Raw genomic sequence first — 17,918 nt, 5'->3', positions numbered from 1 at the left:
AGCCCATTGCAAATCGAGTTGAACATTCTCAAATTCGAATAAAATGAAGATGCATACAGAAGCAAACATTTTCAAACGTGGGCTATTTCTTTCAAATGATAGCAAGCTCATTCGTATGAGGCCCAAACTTTGCCATAAGCGAGATTCTCTCTCAGCTGCTGGAAAGTCAACTTTAACTGTCTTGACATACTCTCAGCCCGTGCAGAACACCTCAGTATTGCGTTTCGCTGCTTTAAGAGTTTATATTGGTTTGGATAAGGGACACCTGCATCTCAGCATCAGCCGACACTTTTTTTTTTTTTTTGAGCTTAAGCACCTTTATAGAAGCGGCGGCACACCTCCTTTCTCATTCATTCCTTAGTGTGTCGGCCCTTTCCACTATTGTCCTCCTACCACCGCACATTCGCCCCCCATACCACTTGAAGCATCCTCTTGGTCAGTTGTACATGCAATGTCAGTTTTTTCGGACTCGCTAGGGGGCCGCGAAAACATCCGAAAGCATGTGTTCTGCTACCCTTAAGAGCTCAAATTGCCCCAGGAACGCCTGCAAAAAGTTCTGAAGGCCTGCCAGTACACTTATTAGGCATATCGATGCTTGTACTGTGACAGGAGATGGCAGGTCCACGCGTGTATAATTCAGGAATACATAACCTGTCCCTTGACAATCCCCTTCCGCAATACATTGCTTATGCTTCACAGCAATACATTGTGTATGATTCACCGCGTTGCTGTACTGAGGCGAAGCCGACTTTCAAAAACTGGAATTATGTAACGCACCATGCTTTCAAAGCTTCGAAGTCAATCGCAAGGACTACAAAGGCGAAGTCCGTGCCACTGCTGAAAGCGGCGAATTCTTTCAAAGAAAAACACGGCACAGAATGGCAAGAAGCTTAATAGTGAATGTTGAAGCTGCTGGACCTAGTGTTGCCACGGTGGTAGCTACAGCTGCCAGCGGATGCATGCGAGGGTGCCAGTTCGAGGTGGTGAGATAATCAATATGGCGGCGGTGGTGGTTTCGGACCTGCAGTCACGGCAAAAAGTAAAAATAATCAGACGGCGAAGGGTACTTACATCTGAAATTTCAGACGTGCTTACATATGACTCTATGGGGTATAAGGTGGTGCTGCGAAGCCGTCCAAATTATTGGGCGTCCGGAAATTCGGTCGCTGACTGTGCAATGGCAACTCCTCCAGCCAACGACACGGCCTCAAAGACGATTCGTTACGATTTCTCTCTGATACTCGAGCCAGCATTACCACGACTTTCGTTCACTTTCAATAAAATTATGGCTAATTTTCCCTGATAGAAGCACAAATTCTCCGAGTTATCCTTGAGTATTTCCAGACTATTCAAAATCCCTGATAATTCCCGGTTTTGCAGGTGAGTAGATACACTGAGTATCTGCTCTAAGAAGCCAAAAGTGTGCTGAAATGCTGCCAGACTACTTGACATGGTAAACACACGTGCAGGAATTGTAGCTCTCTCTCTTCATTGCTACAGAGTCTTCTGTGACTATACTTAACAGCTGTTCTTAGATTTCTGCCACATCTCTAGCTGCAGGTAGCAGTATGTCAGAGTGCACACACCTTGGGCTGCTCCCGATCTGTCAACGGGCGAGGACTCCGAGGTGAGCGTCTGCATGAGCCAGGGGATGAGGTCCTCAAAGCACGTCTCACCCATGCCCTTGATCATCGCGCCCAGGGCACGTGAAGACACGCTTCGCACCTGGAAACACGCAGACAAGCATGCCATTCAAAGCTCATGTACAAAGAAGGCAACATGCCAAGGGGTTGACAAAAGCCCATAAATTGTTCTGACTGTTCTGCGTCATTCTTGGCTCAGTTGGTACACAGTGAAAGAACAAATGGCGCACATGAGCAGGGACAAAGGGGCGATAAAAATAACGCCACTTTGCAAACTGAGAAGTATAAGAGAGAGAGAGAGAAAGAGCCAATCAAGGCAAGACAAAGGAAACATAGTATGTACCGTGACGCGCAAGGGCCGGGGCAAGCGAGCCCAAGACCCGCAATGGGGTGCCACGTTTCTCGGAGGCCAAACGCGGGATCAACAGTAGTTGACTGAGCAGAGAAGAGGTGGCGTGAGTGCGGGGAAGACAGCGGCGGGAATGAGTGAGTGCGCGGGAGCAGAGGGGCGAATGGGGGGGACTCAGAGTGTGGTCGTGTGGTGTGCATGGTTGGAGTGCGGAAATAAAGGACAAGTTCGGGACGAACATGTGGCATGTTTTCGAGCATGACAGTACAACACAAACATGATAAGCATACAATATGTCACAGTATGCTTTGTCGTGTACGAAGCATGTATGCCATGTTGACTGCGGCTTTCAAGGGAAAAACAAAACTCACCTCCGGTACAGGATCAAGGAGGGCCTGCTTCAAGCCTGGTATGATGGCTGGCAGGTAAGGGGCCAAGTCCTGCAGACACAGAAAGCAGCAAACTCTGAACACCTGCCAAAGCCTTTATGCACTTGTATGCCCAGATTTGCCAGCAACACAACTGCACTTTCGACTACATTAACATGTCATTCTGCTCGTCTGCACTTGTGGGCACGCAACAAATCGCGAGCAGCAATGATAGTGGCCACGTTTACACTGATATGTTAGAAGTGTACCCTATTCATAAGGAGAGGCTTGTAACACAGCTAAGTTATTCGCCCACCCTTAGCGGAAACGTGCCGTTTAGGATAATAGTGAAGACAAATGCCGCAGTTTCCCCGGCATGCCCACTATGTGTTTCTATGTCACTGGCAGCTAAGGCTAAGCTTGTCCACCTCTGTTTCTGTCCCCTTAAAGTGGTCATGGCTATGTTATTGCCAAAAATTTGCCGATAGTAACAACATTATTTATTACTGTTATGGAAGAAACTGTTTCAATGTGCGTAATGTAATCACGAGAAGAAAAAAATTGCTTTCAAAGCATTTGGCTTGCACCGCTGGCCGCCATTTTTGTTTTGGTGTCCCGCACCATTACAACGGCAGCCACCTATTTGTTGACCTGTTGTCATCCCGCAGCAAATGCGGGATGAAAAAAAAAAAAAAAGTTTTCTTTCGCAGGAAATTTAACCCACGTAATGATCGTGCCCCTGAATTTGCGTCAATTTTTTTTACAAAAAGTGCGAGCATTATGAGAGTAAATAAATATGGTAATTTTATGAAGCTAAGATGTGATTCGTGCCGAACTGTTGGAACTTTCAAAGAGAGTGAGTGTGCCCAGCCCAATAGCTGCTCAAAACAGTCCCAATGTGTGACGTCTGCCTCCATACCAATATGAATTCAATACAACTGTGAGTTTATGGGGTATTGTGAAAGGCCATGTAGCCATCAGAAACAAATGAGTTTACTTTGGCACATATTGAACAGCTTTTTCCAGAGGCATTGGTACCAGTAACCCAACAAATGTGGGCAAACTGTTGCACTCATGTTGAGTGTGTGAAGATGAGACCTCGAAACAGGATGCAATTATCGATAATCAAATCGAGCTGTTCATTTTTAACACTGGTGGTTCAACTGACATTTCTGGTGAGTCTAGCTCAGCACTGAGAGGTATCGAACAACTTGCTTAAGTTCTTTTTTCCTTCCTCGTTTGAAAAAGTCTAGCAGTTGTCAGAAGTGTTCTACTGCATGTTGCTGGAAAATAAACTTGTGTGTTCATTTTAAACAACGGGGATAGGGAATTTCTAATGAATGACAATTATGAGTAATTAAAAAAAAGAAAGAGAAAAAAATTTCCCAGTCTGAAATTTTAATTCTGGTTCTTTGTAATGTGCACCTTGTACCACTCAGTCCCGACGGAAGCGGAATGATACAGTCGATCTGCTGCGGACTACTTTCGTAGCTCCCGCAGCGTTATACGCTCAGTATGAAATAGAGCACAGTGCACTAACTCTGTGACTGCAGCGGCATTTGTGTGAATGATAAGTGCACAAGGACGAAGCGATGCCAGTTATGCAAACTTGTATGTCCCTGGCAATTTTAGAATCGTCGACAAGTAGCAAATGACACTGAACCTGGTAGTGAAAAGGTGTCGTAACTTTTACCATTGGTGTGTAATGGTGACGGTGAGTAATGTGATCCACCATTAGCACTTCAGTCTGTTGCACAGATTGGCCTTAGCGCACTGACAATAATTCACAGAACCCACGTGCCATAAAGTTAAGAAAACCCTCTAGTTTTCCACAGAAAAACTGGAAGGCAAAACATCTTAAACAATGAAAGAGTGCCATAAAGCACAGTATGGCCCACTAATGAACTGCCCTGACACCGTAACTTCACTTTTTTTAGCACCAGAGGGGGAAAAAGCACTTATTTTTTATTCAACAGACATCCTATACATACATAAGAGAGAGACAGAGAAAAGAAGGAAGAGAGAGAGACTATTTTTCAGAACTTTGTATACGAACTGAGCTGTAATCAGGGCTGGCAAACTAGTTTGGTGTTCCCTTGACTAAGAGTAGACCATAATGTAGCGTAAAAAGTCGCATATACAGTGTAGACTGGTTATAACGTAAGTCGCGGGAGTTGTAAAAATCCGCGCTATAAGCGGTACCCTCTTATAACCAAAGCATGCTTTTTTCGGCTTTTGCCTATGCCAAACGGACCACTCACCTTTCAAACACAACTTATTACATATTTCACTCACACACATGCAACACAATCGCAACACAGCAAAGAAACCAAGTTCTGACAAGTGTGGTATCAGCGGAAGAACACTGTTATTTTCGACAGGAGATTTTTTTAAACAGCACTTCAAACAATTTCGTCCTCTACAAGGCTTAAGCACTGAAGCGCTTTATGACTCAAACTTTTCTTCACGCAGTACATCTTCACGCTGCTGAGGTATCCCAAAGCGTCTTTGCATGGGACATCTGGATCTGGCGTCAGGTCAACATCGTCGTCAGACTCGTCTTCGGTTGCAAGCTCCACGCTACCGCGCACCGCTACGACGATGGCATCATTCGTGCTCCCTTCCTCGCGGACAGGAAGCTCCAACTCACCGGCTTCGACATATTCATGGAAGGTGTCTGTGGCGGAAACAAACTTGCTTTCAACGAGGCCGGACCACACGTCGTCGGTGTTGACCGTCTCATGGCAACATTGGTGCTCGGCTCATCAGCGTCAAGAGCCTCTGCATTGCGCACGAAGCCTGCTTTGTTGAAGCACTTGCTTATTGTAGTGGCTTTTACCTGCCACCATGAAGCTGCAACCATATCAATCGCACCCCTTAAATTCACTTTAAGAAGCTGCCGCTGCTGCATGCTCAGCAAAACTCTTGCAGATGCATTTTTTGTAAAGTGCCTTTACGGTTGCGATGAAACCCTGGTCGAGTGGCTGACATTTTGCAGTCATGTTGGCAGGCAGAAACATAACTTGACTGCAGTTAACTTTGGCTTGATGTTGTGGGCTGTGCGATTACCGAGAATGAGTAGGACCTGTCGCTTCTCTGTCACCATGTCTTCATCGAACTTGCACAGCCAGCTTGTGAACATGTCTTGCGCCATCCATGCCTTTTTGTTGGATTTGTATGTCACTGGCAAGCACTCTCGCTTTTTAAAGCAACGTGGCCTCGCTGATTTTCCAATGACTAACAGGTGGCACCTGTCACTTCCATCCATGTTAATGCAGAACAACACAGTTATGCGCTATTTTGAGGCCGCATGGCCTCAAGAGCAGGCTTTGCCTCTGAGCGGAAGAGTGCGGATGAGCAGAAGGTTATAAAATACGCCAGCTTCGTCGGCATTGTATACATCTCTGTCCATATACGTGGATAGCATGGTTTCCAAATTTAAGCGAAACCAGACTTTGATGGACTCGTCGTTGACATCACCGCTTTCACTGCACACCACTTTGCAGCTGATGCTACGGCGATCCTTGAATTGCTGGATCCATTCATTCACGGAACTTCATGGAACCACCTGAAGAGCGCTGTGTCCACGTCTCCGTACTTCGACGTACGTATTCTCTTCCGTGACAGGGAAGACGAATCTTGCTGCAGTTGCTGCCACAAGTTGTCCTTGCTCTTGTACAGTCAAACCCCGTTACAATGAACACCACATTAACGGACATTTCAGATTAACGAACTTTTAAGAAATCCCATGCCGGCTGCTTATAGTTTCAATGTAAAAATATTTCACTACTATGAACTTCAGAATAACGAACATTTCAGAATAACGATCGTTATTTAATTTCCGTGTAATCTTAACAACACCTCAGTACTACGAACTCATATCCCAAAATGCGAGGATTCTTAGATTTCAGTGTATCCGTCACGGCAGTCGGAGCTCTAAGCTAGCAGACAACGCAGCGCGAAGAGCGGGCGCCTTGCAACTTGCTTCCCGCAAAAACCTGAGATGGCGCGGGAGGAGAAAGATGCGGGTGGGGACTTTTTTTTTCCCCCCTTCTCCGTTGCGGAGGCAACGATGCACCAGGTTTTGTGAGTGGAGAGGCGGGAGCATGGGCTCGTAAAACCTGAGACGGTGCGGCAGAAGGAAAAAAAAAGTTGTAATTAACGCTGGAGTGGGCCTTTTCTTTTTTTTTTCTGCTGCGGAGGCAATGCCACATCACGTTTTTCTTGCTTGTTTTCTCAGTTGTTCGCACGCTGTCACCATTATCAGGCCTGTCCATCTTGTTTTTCTTCTGGTTATATTATTGTGTTAGAAGTGCGTGCCGGCGTTTGCGTTGCCATGAGCTCAACAACTCTAACCACGGCGAAGAAGCGAAAGCAGTTTTCTTTGAGCGAGAAAGTAGACATTCTTCGCGAGATAGAAGACGGGAAGAAACAATCCGTCGTGGCTAAAGAACGTGGAGTGGCGCGGTCGACGATCGCCACGATTCTCAAAGATAAAGAGAAAATCTTGAAGCACCAGCAAGAATCTCATCTTGCCCCATCAAGGAAGCGACTGCGGCTCGGCGATTTCCAGAATATTGACGCAGCAGTGCTGACTTGGTTTAAAGACGTGAGAGCACAGAATGTGCCCGTGTCAGGCCCAATGTTGCAGGAGAAGGCGCGGCAGTTCGCTGCAATTCTTGAGGTCACCGGCTTCGAAGCGTCTTCTGGCTGGCTCCACCGTTTTCGCCAACGAAACGGCGCAACCTGGCAGTCTGTGTCTGGCGAGGAGAAGGCAGCAGATGAAGCAGCAGCAGCCACGTGGAAGGAGGAAAGCTTCCACGAAATAGTCAAGTCTTACGCAGCAGCTGATGCTTTTAATGCAGACGAGACGGCCTGCTTTTATCAGCTGCTCCCGGACAAGACAATGCATTTTAAAGGAGAACAGTGCAGAGGCGGCAAAAAGTCGAAGCTTCGCGTCACCGTGCTGTATTGCTGCAATGCAGATGGCACTGAAAAGTTGAAGCCTCTGGTGATCGGGAGGTTTTCGAAGCCGTGCTGCATGAAAAATGTAGTGTCGCTGCCGTGCCAGTACAGGGCGAATCAGCGTGCCTGGATGACCCGCGAGCTCTTTTCCGAGTGGCTGCTGACGGTAAACGAGAGGATGAGGAAGGAGGGGCGGCACATTTTGATGATTGTGGACAATTACTCGGCGCACATTGTCAACATACGGTTCACGAATGTGCGGCTCGAGTATCTGCCGCCGAACTGCACATCAGTACTTCAGCCACTGGACCAAGGTATAATAAGGAGCGTGAAGTCGCGCTTCCGGAAGCGCCTTGTTCAGCGGCTGCTCATCAACCTACGCCTGCAGCACTCGACAGCCATCAACGTCCGACAGGCTGTGGAAATGCTGATAGGCGCATGGTGGAGCGTCCCGTCCACCACCATCCAAAACTGCTGGAAGAAGGCCGGCCTGACTATCACAGATGGCCAACCACAAACCGATGAACCGGCAGCGGAGGACAGTTTGAGCGAGCTTTGGAGTGAGGTGGCCGAGCAGCTAGCCGTCGATCCTTCAGTCACATTTGACGACTATGTCCAGTGTGACGACGCGATGTGGACCTCAGCGGAGCTTACCACTGATGACATACTGCAGAGTGTCCAGGGCACGGCGACTCAAGATGAGGAATGTAGCAACGACATGGACGATGACGTTACGGCAGCACCCGAAGACCGCAACGAGTCCGTGTCGGCCACAGATGCGTTGGACTACTTGCGAAAACTCCGCATATTTATAGCCAAAAGCGGCACAGCGACCGAAGGCGTGCATAAGAATGCGGACGGTCTGGAATCGTTCGTGCTGCAGAGTCTGTGCTGCGCCCGTCAGAAAACGATCACGGACTATTTCAAATAAATGTGCCTTGTCTGTCGATCACGTGTGCATTGTGTGAGAAACGAGTTCAAGGAGGTACCGTTTCAAAGGTAGGACGTTTACGTTACTGAAATGCTATTATTATGGCTAATTTTTGGGCTTTCAGTATAACGATCTTTCAGAATAACGAACATTTTCCTGCGGTCCCCTGAAGTTCGTTATACCGAGATTTCACTGTATATGGCCGACACAGTTGTGTCGAAAACGCCGTATTTGGCCGCCACCGACACCATCTTCAGCTCACTTTCTATGTTCCTTATAATGCATTTCTTCGTCTCCAGTGATAAGGCATGCCTCTTTCTCACACCGCTTGAAGACGCCAATGATGCCATGGCGACAAAAGCCCTACAACACATGTGCACAGAGGACAACTATGACATGACAAGATCACGACGTGCACACACCAAATGCAACAAAGACACTGACAAAAAGAGAGAAAAAAAAAAGTTCCATCTACGTACAGTCGAACAAGGATATATCAAACCCACATATATCAAATTATTGTCTGTATCGAACTTGTAAATTATCCCATTGAAAATTCTGTGTAAAAGTATAGAAATGCATACATTTATATTGAATGATATTTTTACCCGCCATTCTACATATAGAACGCCGCGCGGGCTCAGCACTCACTGCACCTGTGAGCTCCGCTCATGCAGTTGGCAAAACCATTTCTGGCGAAAGCGGAGCCGTCATCAGCCAGGATATCCAGCAGTGGATTTCAAAGGAATGGCGAGAAATTAGCGCGAAGTTTTCTCCCGCGGAAATCTTCAACGCCGACGAGACCAAGTTGTTTTGGCAGATGCTGCCCAGCAAGACGCTCAACTTCCGGGGCAGCATGCGTCATGGGGGCAAGATGAGCAAAGTCCGCGTGAGCTTTCTGCTCGCAGCTAACATGGATGGCTCTCGAAAGCTCCCGCCCTTTGTGATCAGCAAAGCAAGGCCACCGCGCTGCTTCAAAAACTGTAAGCAACTCCCCGTGCGCTACGCCTTCAATAAGAAGGCGTGGATGATGCGTCACCTATTCACAGAATGGCTGCAAGCGTGGGACGCCTGTCATATGTAAGAGGCATGGGGCACAAAAAGAAAAGAAGAGGACGATGTGCGCCGATCGGTCCGAACGGCACGAGTCCTCGAGGCGTGTGACCCGAGGTGTGATCGGGAGAGAAGCGGCGCTGAGCTGGGATTATCAACGTGGCTCTGGGCTGAGAAGGTTGGAGCATCAGCATTGCACTGGCGACGGGAGCCATGGAGGCTCGGGCAAGCCCGTGACGCTGGCGATCCAGGGTGCGGCCGTCGATCTCGGCGACGTTCGAGTGAGGCTCCTTGGGCCTGCTGCAGCCTCTCACGGTGGCGCCGAGCGCTCCAGGAATTGGATCCCCCTTCTTAGGCAGACCAGCACGGACGATAGTCCTTGGGGCGTCTCGCCGGTACTCAGAGAAGTAGCGGCGGAGCCCGGCAATAGGCCTAACCAGGGAAGCCGGACTGCCACGTCACCTACATAGTTTGGGACACCAACATCTGAGACGGAGGAGCTTGCCGGTTACCAGCACAACAAAGCTTGCAAAGTCGGCAGGAGCACCGACCAGGACCAAGAGCTGACGCACATCAGACTTGGAGATACGTGCGACAACTGAACTTTGTAAGAGCGTTCTGTTTTGTTAGCGTGTGGCCACAGGCCAGGGTTGCCGGACTTTTGTGCGAAATGCGCTAAGGACGCACATAGGCAAGGATAAGGACATTGTTTTGGCTATGAAAGTGTGGAGTTTTATTTTTTGCCAATTGAGTTTTGACTTTTCCATTTCGAGTTTGGGTAAATTAAAATCTGTTCACTGTGCTCGCCTGCGTCTCCCGACTCCATCTCTCCTGACATCTGCACGGCCCCGAGATTAGTGAACTGGGCAAGTCTGGGCGTCACGCTTGCCTTCTCGTCAATAACTGCTCGGCCCATCATACCACCTGTGAGCTCGAAAACATTGAGCTCAAGTTTCTGCCTGCGAACACGACAGCAGTTGCAGCCGCTCAACCAGGGCATCATGAAGTCGTTCAAGGTCAGCTACAGGAGGCGACTCATTGGTGGGCTTTTGGTGAACCGCCACATGAGCACTGAACTTAAGGTTGACCTGCTGGAGGGCATTCAAATGATGACGGGCGCCTGGAGAGACGTGAAGCCAGATACCATGGCCAACTGCTTCCGAAAGGCAAGCCTTGTGACAGCCAAACTTCCCGAAACCTGCGAAGACGGCGATGGCGACGAGTGCATGGACGACGCGTATCGTGAGTTGTCCCATTTCCCGGCTACTGTTCCAGCCGAAGTGTCTGCTGCCAATTTTGTGAAAGTTGACAGCAATGTTCAGGCTGTTGCGAGCCTCGCTGACGAGGACATTGTAGCTGCAGTCGCAGGGACCCAGGCTGACAGCTCGAGTGGCGACGAAGATCGTCCGGATGAGGGGAGCGGCTACATGCTCATACTCCACCGCTGAAGTGGGGGCAGCGTTCAGCTTGATTCGCTGTTGTTGTGCGACAAGGAAGGAACTGGGTTTTTGCACTTGAACAGCCTCGATAAGAGCGATGTCAGCATTTTTAATTTCATTTCCAAGGCGAAGAAGCAGACCAACACAAGTGTTTTTTTTCCCCGCAAATAAAGCATTACGTTGCATCATGTGTGCATAAATAGTTGTCATTCTTAAATGCGCTGATCGGTGGGTCCTCGTCCGCCACAGGTAAAGTCTCAGGGCCTGTATTTTTTATATTGAATCTTTAATATATCAAATTATTTCGCAATCGCCTTCGAGTTCGATGCATCCATGTTCGACTGTTATACGAATGAAGCAACATCTGCAAAAACTTTGATAAACTTTGTGCTCCAAATTGTTCTCGTCCTCTGTCATCTTTTGTGCCATGAGTGCATTTGAAATGCTGCACTTCTTAAGGGGGGATACGGCTTTCGCATCGCAAAAAAATTGATATTTTGAAAATCACATTCTCAGTTTCTATAACTCTTTTTCTGTCTGCTACCCAAATATCATCACTGTAAACCACTTAGAAGTGCTCTAAAAAAGTTGTTTTATCAGCCAAGGTGGCAAAAAAATCTCGTGGAAATCAAGAAAGAACCGCGTTTTTCAAGCCACAATATCTCCGGAACGGCGCGACCGAGCGCAGCCTTCTTGGTCTCGTTGGAAAGCGCATTTCTCAGTCTTCAAATTTGCCACTTCAGCGGTCTCCTCCATACAGAAACAAGTGCACAAAAAGCAAATGATTGAAGGTTGTGCCGGTGTCTGTGATTGGCCGAGCCCACGACATGACTCAAGCGCGGTTTGCCATTGGTCCGGCGCTCGCGTCGTCTGCTTGACTTTTTGCACCTTGCGAGTCTGGACGTCTCCACTTGGCGTGTCCAAATGGGCACTACGCGGACATCTCAGTAGCGTGGCCGATCCCTATGATTGTGGACGCTTCACGCTCGCGGCTAAGCATTCTGAGCATTGGCGGCACGGACTTCGCGACCAAGATTCGCGCTCGGAATCCTCGGACATGCGGCTAAGCCTTTTAGCACTCGGTGTTTCGGAATTCGTGACACAGCACATCACGCATGCAATCCTCCGACACGCGGCTACACATTTCGCGCATAGGGAGCCTCCGACTTGGCGATCATGCACATTGCGCGCGGACTCCTTGGACCCTCACCGAAGCATTTTGTGCATCAGCGCCTCCGACTGCGCGAATAAGCGCATCGAGGGTCGACCTCTCGAGCCCGCGACTAGGCATTTCGCGCGTTGGCACCTCGGAGTGCGCGGCTAGGTACTTCGCGCGTCGGCACCTTGAAGCGCGACTAAGCACATCGCGTGTCAGCTCTTTGTATCTGCGGCTAGGCATTTCGCACATCGGCACTTCGGACCCACGACCAAACATATTGCGCGTGCACTCTATTATCATATTGTCACGATAGCTCGTAACAATATCTATCATACCACCCCTTCATAAAAAGAACCTCATCATGAGCTCTGTTCACTGGGCCCCTTGGGCTGGCACAGACAGCTGGCTGCAGAAGTGATCGAGGCATCATACAAAAGTAAAATTCTGGAAAGCACCTAGCAACTGCATATCTGTCACTGGCTCTCTGATCCTAAGTTCTACAGCCATTGTCAAGTAAAGATGACTTGGGAGGCTGCTGACACTCAGAGCCTTCATTCAGTAACATGGCCAATTCTACGAAAAGAAAAAAAAAATGCCTCGCTGACTGTACTGAAGATTGCTATCAATCGGGCAGCCAGTGGGTACAGGCTGCCTGAATGTACACTGGAACTATATTTATGCCCACACAGAGTTCCACATGTCACTTGGTTTGAAATCTAGGCACCATGCTTTTTGTAGCATAGCAGCAGTAAAGAATGCCCCCCCCCCTTTTCTTGTTATAGAAAAAGGGGGGGGGGGAAGCCCACTAGACCAGAGGCCACATGTACAAGAAGCCCCACGTCACAAAGCACCCCAAAGACTACAAATTTGGTACCTTTTAGAGAACTGATGAGGTGACTTTCAGAGCGGTTTTCTCAAAACTGTCTTCCTGCTCAGTTTCTGGAGCTGATTTCTTTGTTACCGTTTTACATATTTTGACTCCGTTTTTTTTTTTTTTTGTCATGTTCCTTGGGCTGCAGTGCAGGTCGTGAGATTCTCGCTTTCTTATCTTGACCCTTTGTAAGTTTACAATACGGCTATTCGTCTACCCTGAAAATGTGCTTGATGTGAAGGTAACATAAAATATGGCACTCCAAAAAATGCGTGTTGCGAAAAAAAATGCAAGAATGTCACGACTTTCAGCACGCATTTAGCTATGCAGTCAATACTTAACAAGGCTTCTATAGCGTTTTTTTTAAGTTCCCCAGGCTCTCCAGAAAGTAAGAGGGAGAAAAATTCTGCTCAATAAAATTGAATAAAATGTTCTCAGGATATCGCTCTGGAACTTTTATGGAAGCATCAGGGAGACGACATCCTAAACATTTGTGCCAATTTTCATCAAAATCCAGGAATAAATAAGGAAGTTGATTTTTAAAGCCATGTCCCCCCTTAAAGGTGCGACGCACAAGGTCCATTGAGATATGCTCTGTCAACAGATTACGGTGGCCAAAAACATGTCCTTTCTTGATGGCGTCTCCCGTATGCTAATGGATGATGAGGATGATGGCAGTCATGCAGTAGTAACAAAACCAAAAATTTAAACCTGATTTCTGGCTGACATTTTAGTTTGGATCCACATTTCGTACAAGGCAGAAATTGGGGATGTTAATAATTGGAAAACATCCGAGTATTATATGCAGGCTTTTATGCAGCTCTTGATTCCAAGTTTCCAAGAAGTCCTTGATACTAGGAATGTTCTAGTTATGCAATCCTAGTAAACTCCTGAGCATGTGTAGTGCAGCACTTGGTTTTCTGCACAAAACTTGCCATCATTAAACTTAGTGAAATATTTTTTGAGGTTTGATATTCAATTTGAAATCTACTATTTGGTATGCACGCAACCCTAATTGACCGATTAGTCATGTCTAATGTCTCAAGCCATCAAAGGTGCTACAAGAAGTGGAAGGCTCCAGAAAAATGTTTACCCTCCTGGGCTTCTTGCTTTGACTTGTGCAGCTACACAGAGACTGAACAGAGCAAGATAACGAGACGGGCGCACCTTGTGGTCAGTGAGGGAGTACATGTTGCCGATGATCTGTGCGGCCATCTTCTTGGTCTCTGTCGAGCGATCCTGGAAGGCCCGCTGCACCACGGGCATGATCAACGCCAGTGACGGCGCGTCTATGAAGTGCACAAACTTTGTATTCAGCAGTGTCGCCAGACAGCCGGATGTCTTCTCGGCCGGGTCTTGCAGAGCATCCAACAGCACTGGCACAATGGCCTGCGTGAATATCAGAATCAGAAATATCAGAAAGAGATTAAAAAAGAAGAAACAATGAACGACACAGGCTTAGACAGCTTTGGCATGCTGAAGACATTTGCTACACAACAGATTTAACTAGGCATGATCGTTATTGATTGCCAATTTCAACCAAATTCAAGCAAAATAGACCCCCTTCTCGTGGCACCAGTGTTTCGTGTCGCATTCAAGCTGACTCGGGCCACGTGACTATGGATAGAAACGCTTGAGTGGCCGCTGGTTCACATTAGTCCAAATTGTCCAAACAACATACATAACGCAGGGCACATGGTGCCGAATGGAATACCGTGCAAAAACAAGAGTGCTGCTGCCACAGCTTCCGAGACTGAACGGTGTGCCACAAAGTGGCACAGAGAGTACTCCGCAAAAGTTTGCTGCCATCGTCACCCCCAAGACCGGAGGCCACAGCCACCATACGCTGTACTAGCTTGACCTGTACCACACTAGAGACATGCCTTAAAGTGTGGTTATACCGGCATGGTTGAAAGTTAGTTTTCTCGTGAAATCCACGCACAGCACTGAAATCTTTCCTCAGCCTGACTTAAGCAGGGGGGTGTGCTGCCATGCACCCAGTTCGGTTCCACCTCCGCTCTTTGAAACTTCGCTTCCGCCCACCTTTTACAACTGCATTTGAAGTGTTCGCTGCAACAGCGTGGCACTCTTGAAAATGTTCATCATATCTGGACACAGCTTCAACAGGCAGGGTGGGAGAATTGTAAATGCCATGAAATGTGGGCATTATAACAGATAGATTGTTATACAGTGCAGTCCACTTATAACGATATCGAGAAAGACGAAAAATATGATCGTTATAACCGATGATCGCTATATCTGGACTGCAGTTATCAAAAAAAAATTTTTTTTAAACGCGGAACATACCTTTGCAGCTCCGAACTCCAATTCGCTACTTGCTCTAAAGAATATATGATGTAGACAGTAGGCCGTAAAAAACAAACTTTATTTCTAGCGCCAATGACTGTGTGAAGGGTTAGGCGCGCCGAAATAGTCCGAAATCTGCACTTGCTTTTGCGGCAGCTTCAGATTCACAACCGCGGTGTGCATGGATTCCAGCTGCTGCGCGAACACTGGCGGCAATCCTTTAGCATGCACAACATCAATTAAGGAGTCGATCGACGACAGTGCACTTTGCGTGGACATCGTGGTTGGGGTCAAGGTGCCACTGTCGATCTCGTTGACACTGTCGCTGATGCCGTCGCCACCGTCGCACAACTTTGCCGTCTGTCGAGACAGCACATCTTCGGTGATCGCCTCGTCGGTGACTTCATCGCAGAACGAGGCAGCACTGTCTGCAGTCAAAAACTCCTCCTTCGACACAACACCTGTGTCACCAGTAGGAACGAGCTCTCAGAGCTCGGTATGTCAGCAACTTCCACCGGGTCGGTCTCAGCGGGTTGGGGAAGTTCGTCCTTACGCACAAAGCCCGCCTTCTTGAAGCAATTGGTGATGAACCACTGGTAAAGCGCCTCTTCAACATCGGCGTACAAAGGGTCTCTAACCCTTTTCCGCTGATCGGCATGGCCGCTGATAGCTCCTGCCTTCACAATCGCGGTGCTCCCGGTTTTCAAGATGGTTGATATCGTTAACTGGACGAGCTCATACTTCTTCACGAGGGCGCTCACCTTGAAGCCGCATCGAGAGTCCTGCAAAATATCCATCTTCGTGTCAAGCGACACAGCTTTGCGCTTTGTCGGCGCCATCTTCTAACTGGGTTGAACCATTTGAACCGTTGGTTGCACGCTGCTCCGGTGGCGTCGGCCTGCTATCGCGAGAGAGACGCGGGACGGGCGCCACCGCGCCGCTTTGCTTGTCGCTTTTTTTTTTCTTTCTCTCTCTTTCGGAGTGACTGTGGCCGACGCGCATGAAGCAGCTAGCGCCATCTTGTGGCGCGCTGCGCCTACTCAGCTATTCTCCGGTGCGCGGGCGGGGCGAGACGCGCTGCGCGGTAATGGCGGCAGATACGAACTTACGGAGGTAAACATCGCCTCGTCTCGACATCGCTCGTTTCAGGGAACTAAGCAACGCAAGTGTTACGATTATTTGGCACGGAAAATGCCGTCCAGATTGCAAAATTTTGATCGTTATATCCGATATGCGGTGAATAACCTATCGTTATAAATGGTTTTTTTCCCCATAGACCTAATGCATAAAATGACACTCTCACGTCGACCCATCGTTATAACCAATATATCGTTATATGTGGTATCGTTATAAGTGGACTGCACTGTATCAGAGATTATTACAAGTGGGTTAGACTGTAGTTATTGTGTATTATTAACCCAACAGTGTTAAGGGCCCCATGTTGGTGGAGTTGTCCGCGAGTGAACATTTCTGTATATATTTAGGAATAAGTATATGCCATGCCTTGCTATATAACATGCGGTACGTGTGGGTTATACCGCCACACCATTCTATCAATCAAGTTGCTCAGACCTTGTCTTACATTCTTGACAAAGTTATTCCTCAGAATTTTGAAAATGACAGCTCACAAACAAATGTCATGAAACAAAACACCGACAGCGCATGCCTTTTATATTAAACCTTCTTAGACTTAAATATTAAAAGTGCAAAACAATAACATAAACCCAAAGATAATGGTATGGTCAAACCTCAATACATAGAACACAGATATATCGAATTATTGCATATATATAATGCTTTCTATACCAGCTGGAAATTCGCATGCATATTAAATTTTTTTATTTTAAACGGGGGCGGACACAAAACGGAAATACAGTCGAACCTCGCTACAGCGAAACTCACGGGACATGCGAAAAATTTAGTTCAAGCGAAAATTTCCTTGTGGCAAAATTTACCCCCATAACACTGTCAAATTTGATACACACTCACAAACATCATTTATTTCCGAAAAAAGTCGGTTACCTTTCGTTGTGGTGAAATCTGACCCAAAACACTGTCAGATTTCACTACACACTCAAAAACGTCATTCATTTCCGAAAAATGTCGGTCATCTCTGTTTGCCTCTGTCCTTTGGTCATCATCGCTGTGGTGCGATGTTCACACTCGGTCAGAAGCTGCATTGCGATGTCGTCATCGTGGACGCCAATTAAATTATGAATGATGTCAAAAGCGTCCTTTACACCCAGTGCACGAGGCGGGGACAATGCATCTTGTGCATCACTTTACACGTAGTTATGCTGAACCTCTTCAATGACAGATTCGTCGTTAAACTCTTCATGAACAATTACATCCCCATTAACGGCGATGTACTCATCTATGCTGACATCTGTTGGTAAATTTGCGGTGTCTCGAAGGGCTGCCCACACCGCAGTAACTTCTGTAGAGGGTGGCTCCAATCCAAAATGGTCATCTTCCTCGTCCGCTGTTGAGCCGGCCATCACTTCAGCCTCAGACTTACAGCCAGCGTGCACAAAGCAATTTTCAATTATGGTGTGCTGAGTTGCAGTCCACGCCGCGGCAATCATTTGTAGGGCCACGAGCAAGTACACTTTGGTCTCCCACCGAATGTTAACATTCAGCAACAGTCGCTGAATCAACCGCTGCCGATATGCACTTTTCATACTGTGAATGATGCCATGGTCTAACGGCTGAATCAAAGCAGTGCAGTTTGGCGGGAAGAAGCAAACTTCCACATTTTCCAACTCAGCGACCTCAACATTATGCGCTGAGCAATTGTGAATAAGCAAGCACACCTTGCGGTTTTGGACCTTCA

General features: G+C 47.7%; 1 protein-coding gene across 1 annotated transcript in view; it reads right to left on the bottom strand.

The window, feature by feature from the left end:
• Positions 1-17,918, bottom strand: part of l(3)80Fj (lethal (3) 80Fj) — a 413,275-nt gene that overhangs the window by 136,148 nt on the left and 259,209 nt on the right. The window contains exons 35-37 of the mRNA XM_075686799.1: positions 13,946-14,167; positions 2,364-2,432; positions 1,587-1,725 (exon numbers count right to left, since the gene is read on the bottom strand). Of these exons, the coding sequence (XP_075542914.1) occupies positions 1,587-1,725; positions 2,364-2,432; positions 13,946-14,167 (430 nt within the window). The remainder of the gene's footprint in view (positions 1-1,586; positions 1,726-2,363; positions 2,433-13,945; positions 14,168-17,918) is intronic.

The sequence above is a fragment of the Dermacentor variabilis genome, chromosome 3 (genome assembly GCF_050947875.1).
Source record: "Dermacentor variabilis isolate Ectoservices chromosome 3, ASM5094787v1, whole genome shotgun sequence".
Lineage (NCBI taxonomy): Eukaryota > Metazoa > Arthropoda > Arachnida > Ixodida > Ixodidae > Dermacentor > Dermacentor variabilis.
Note: the sequence above shows the minus strand (reverse complement) of the source record. Positions and strands in the feature narration are given on the sequence as shown.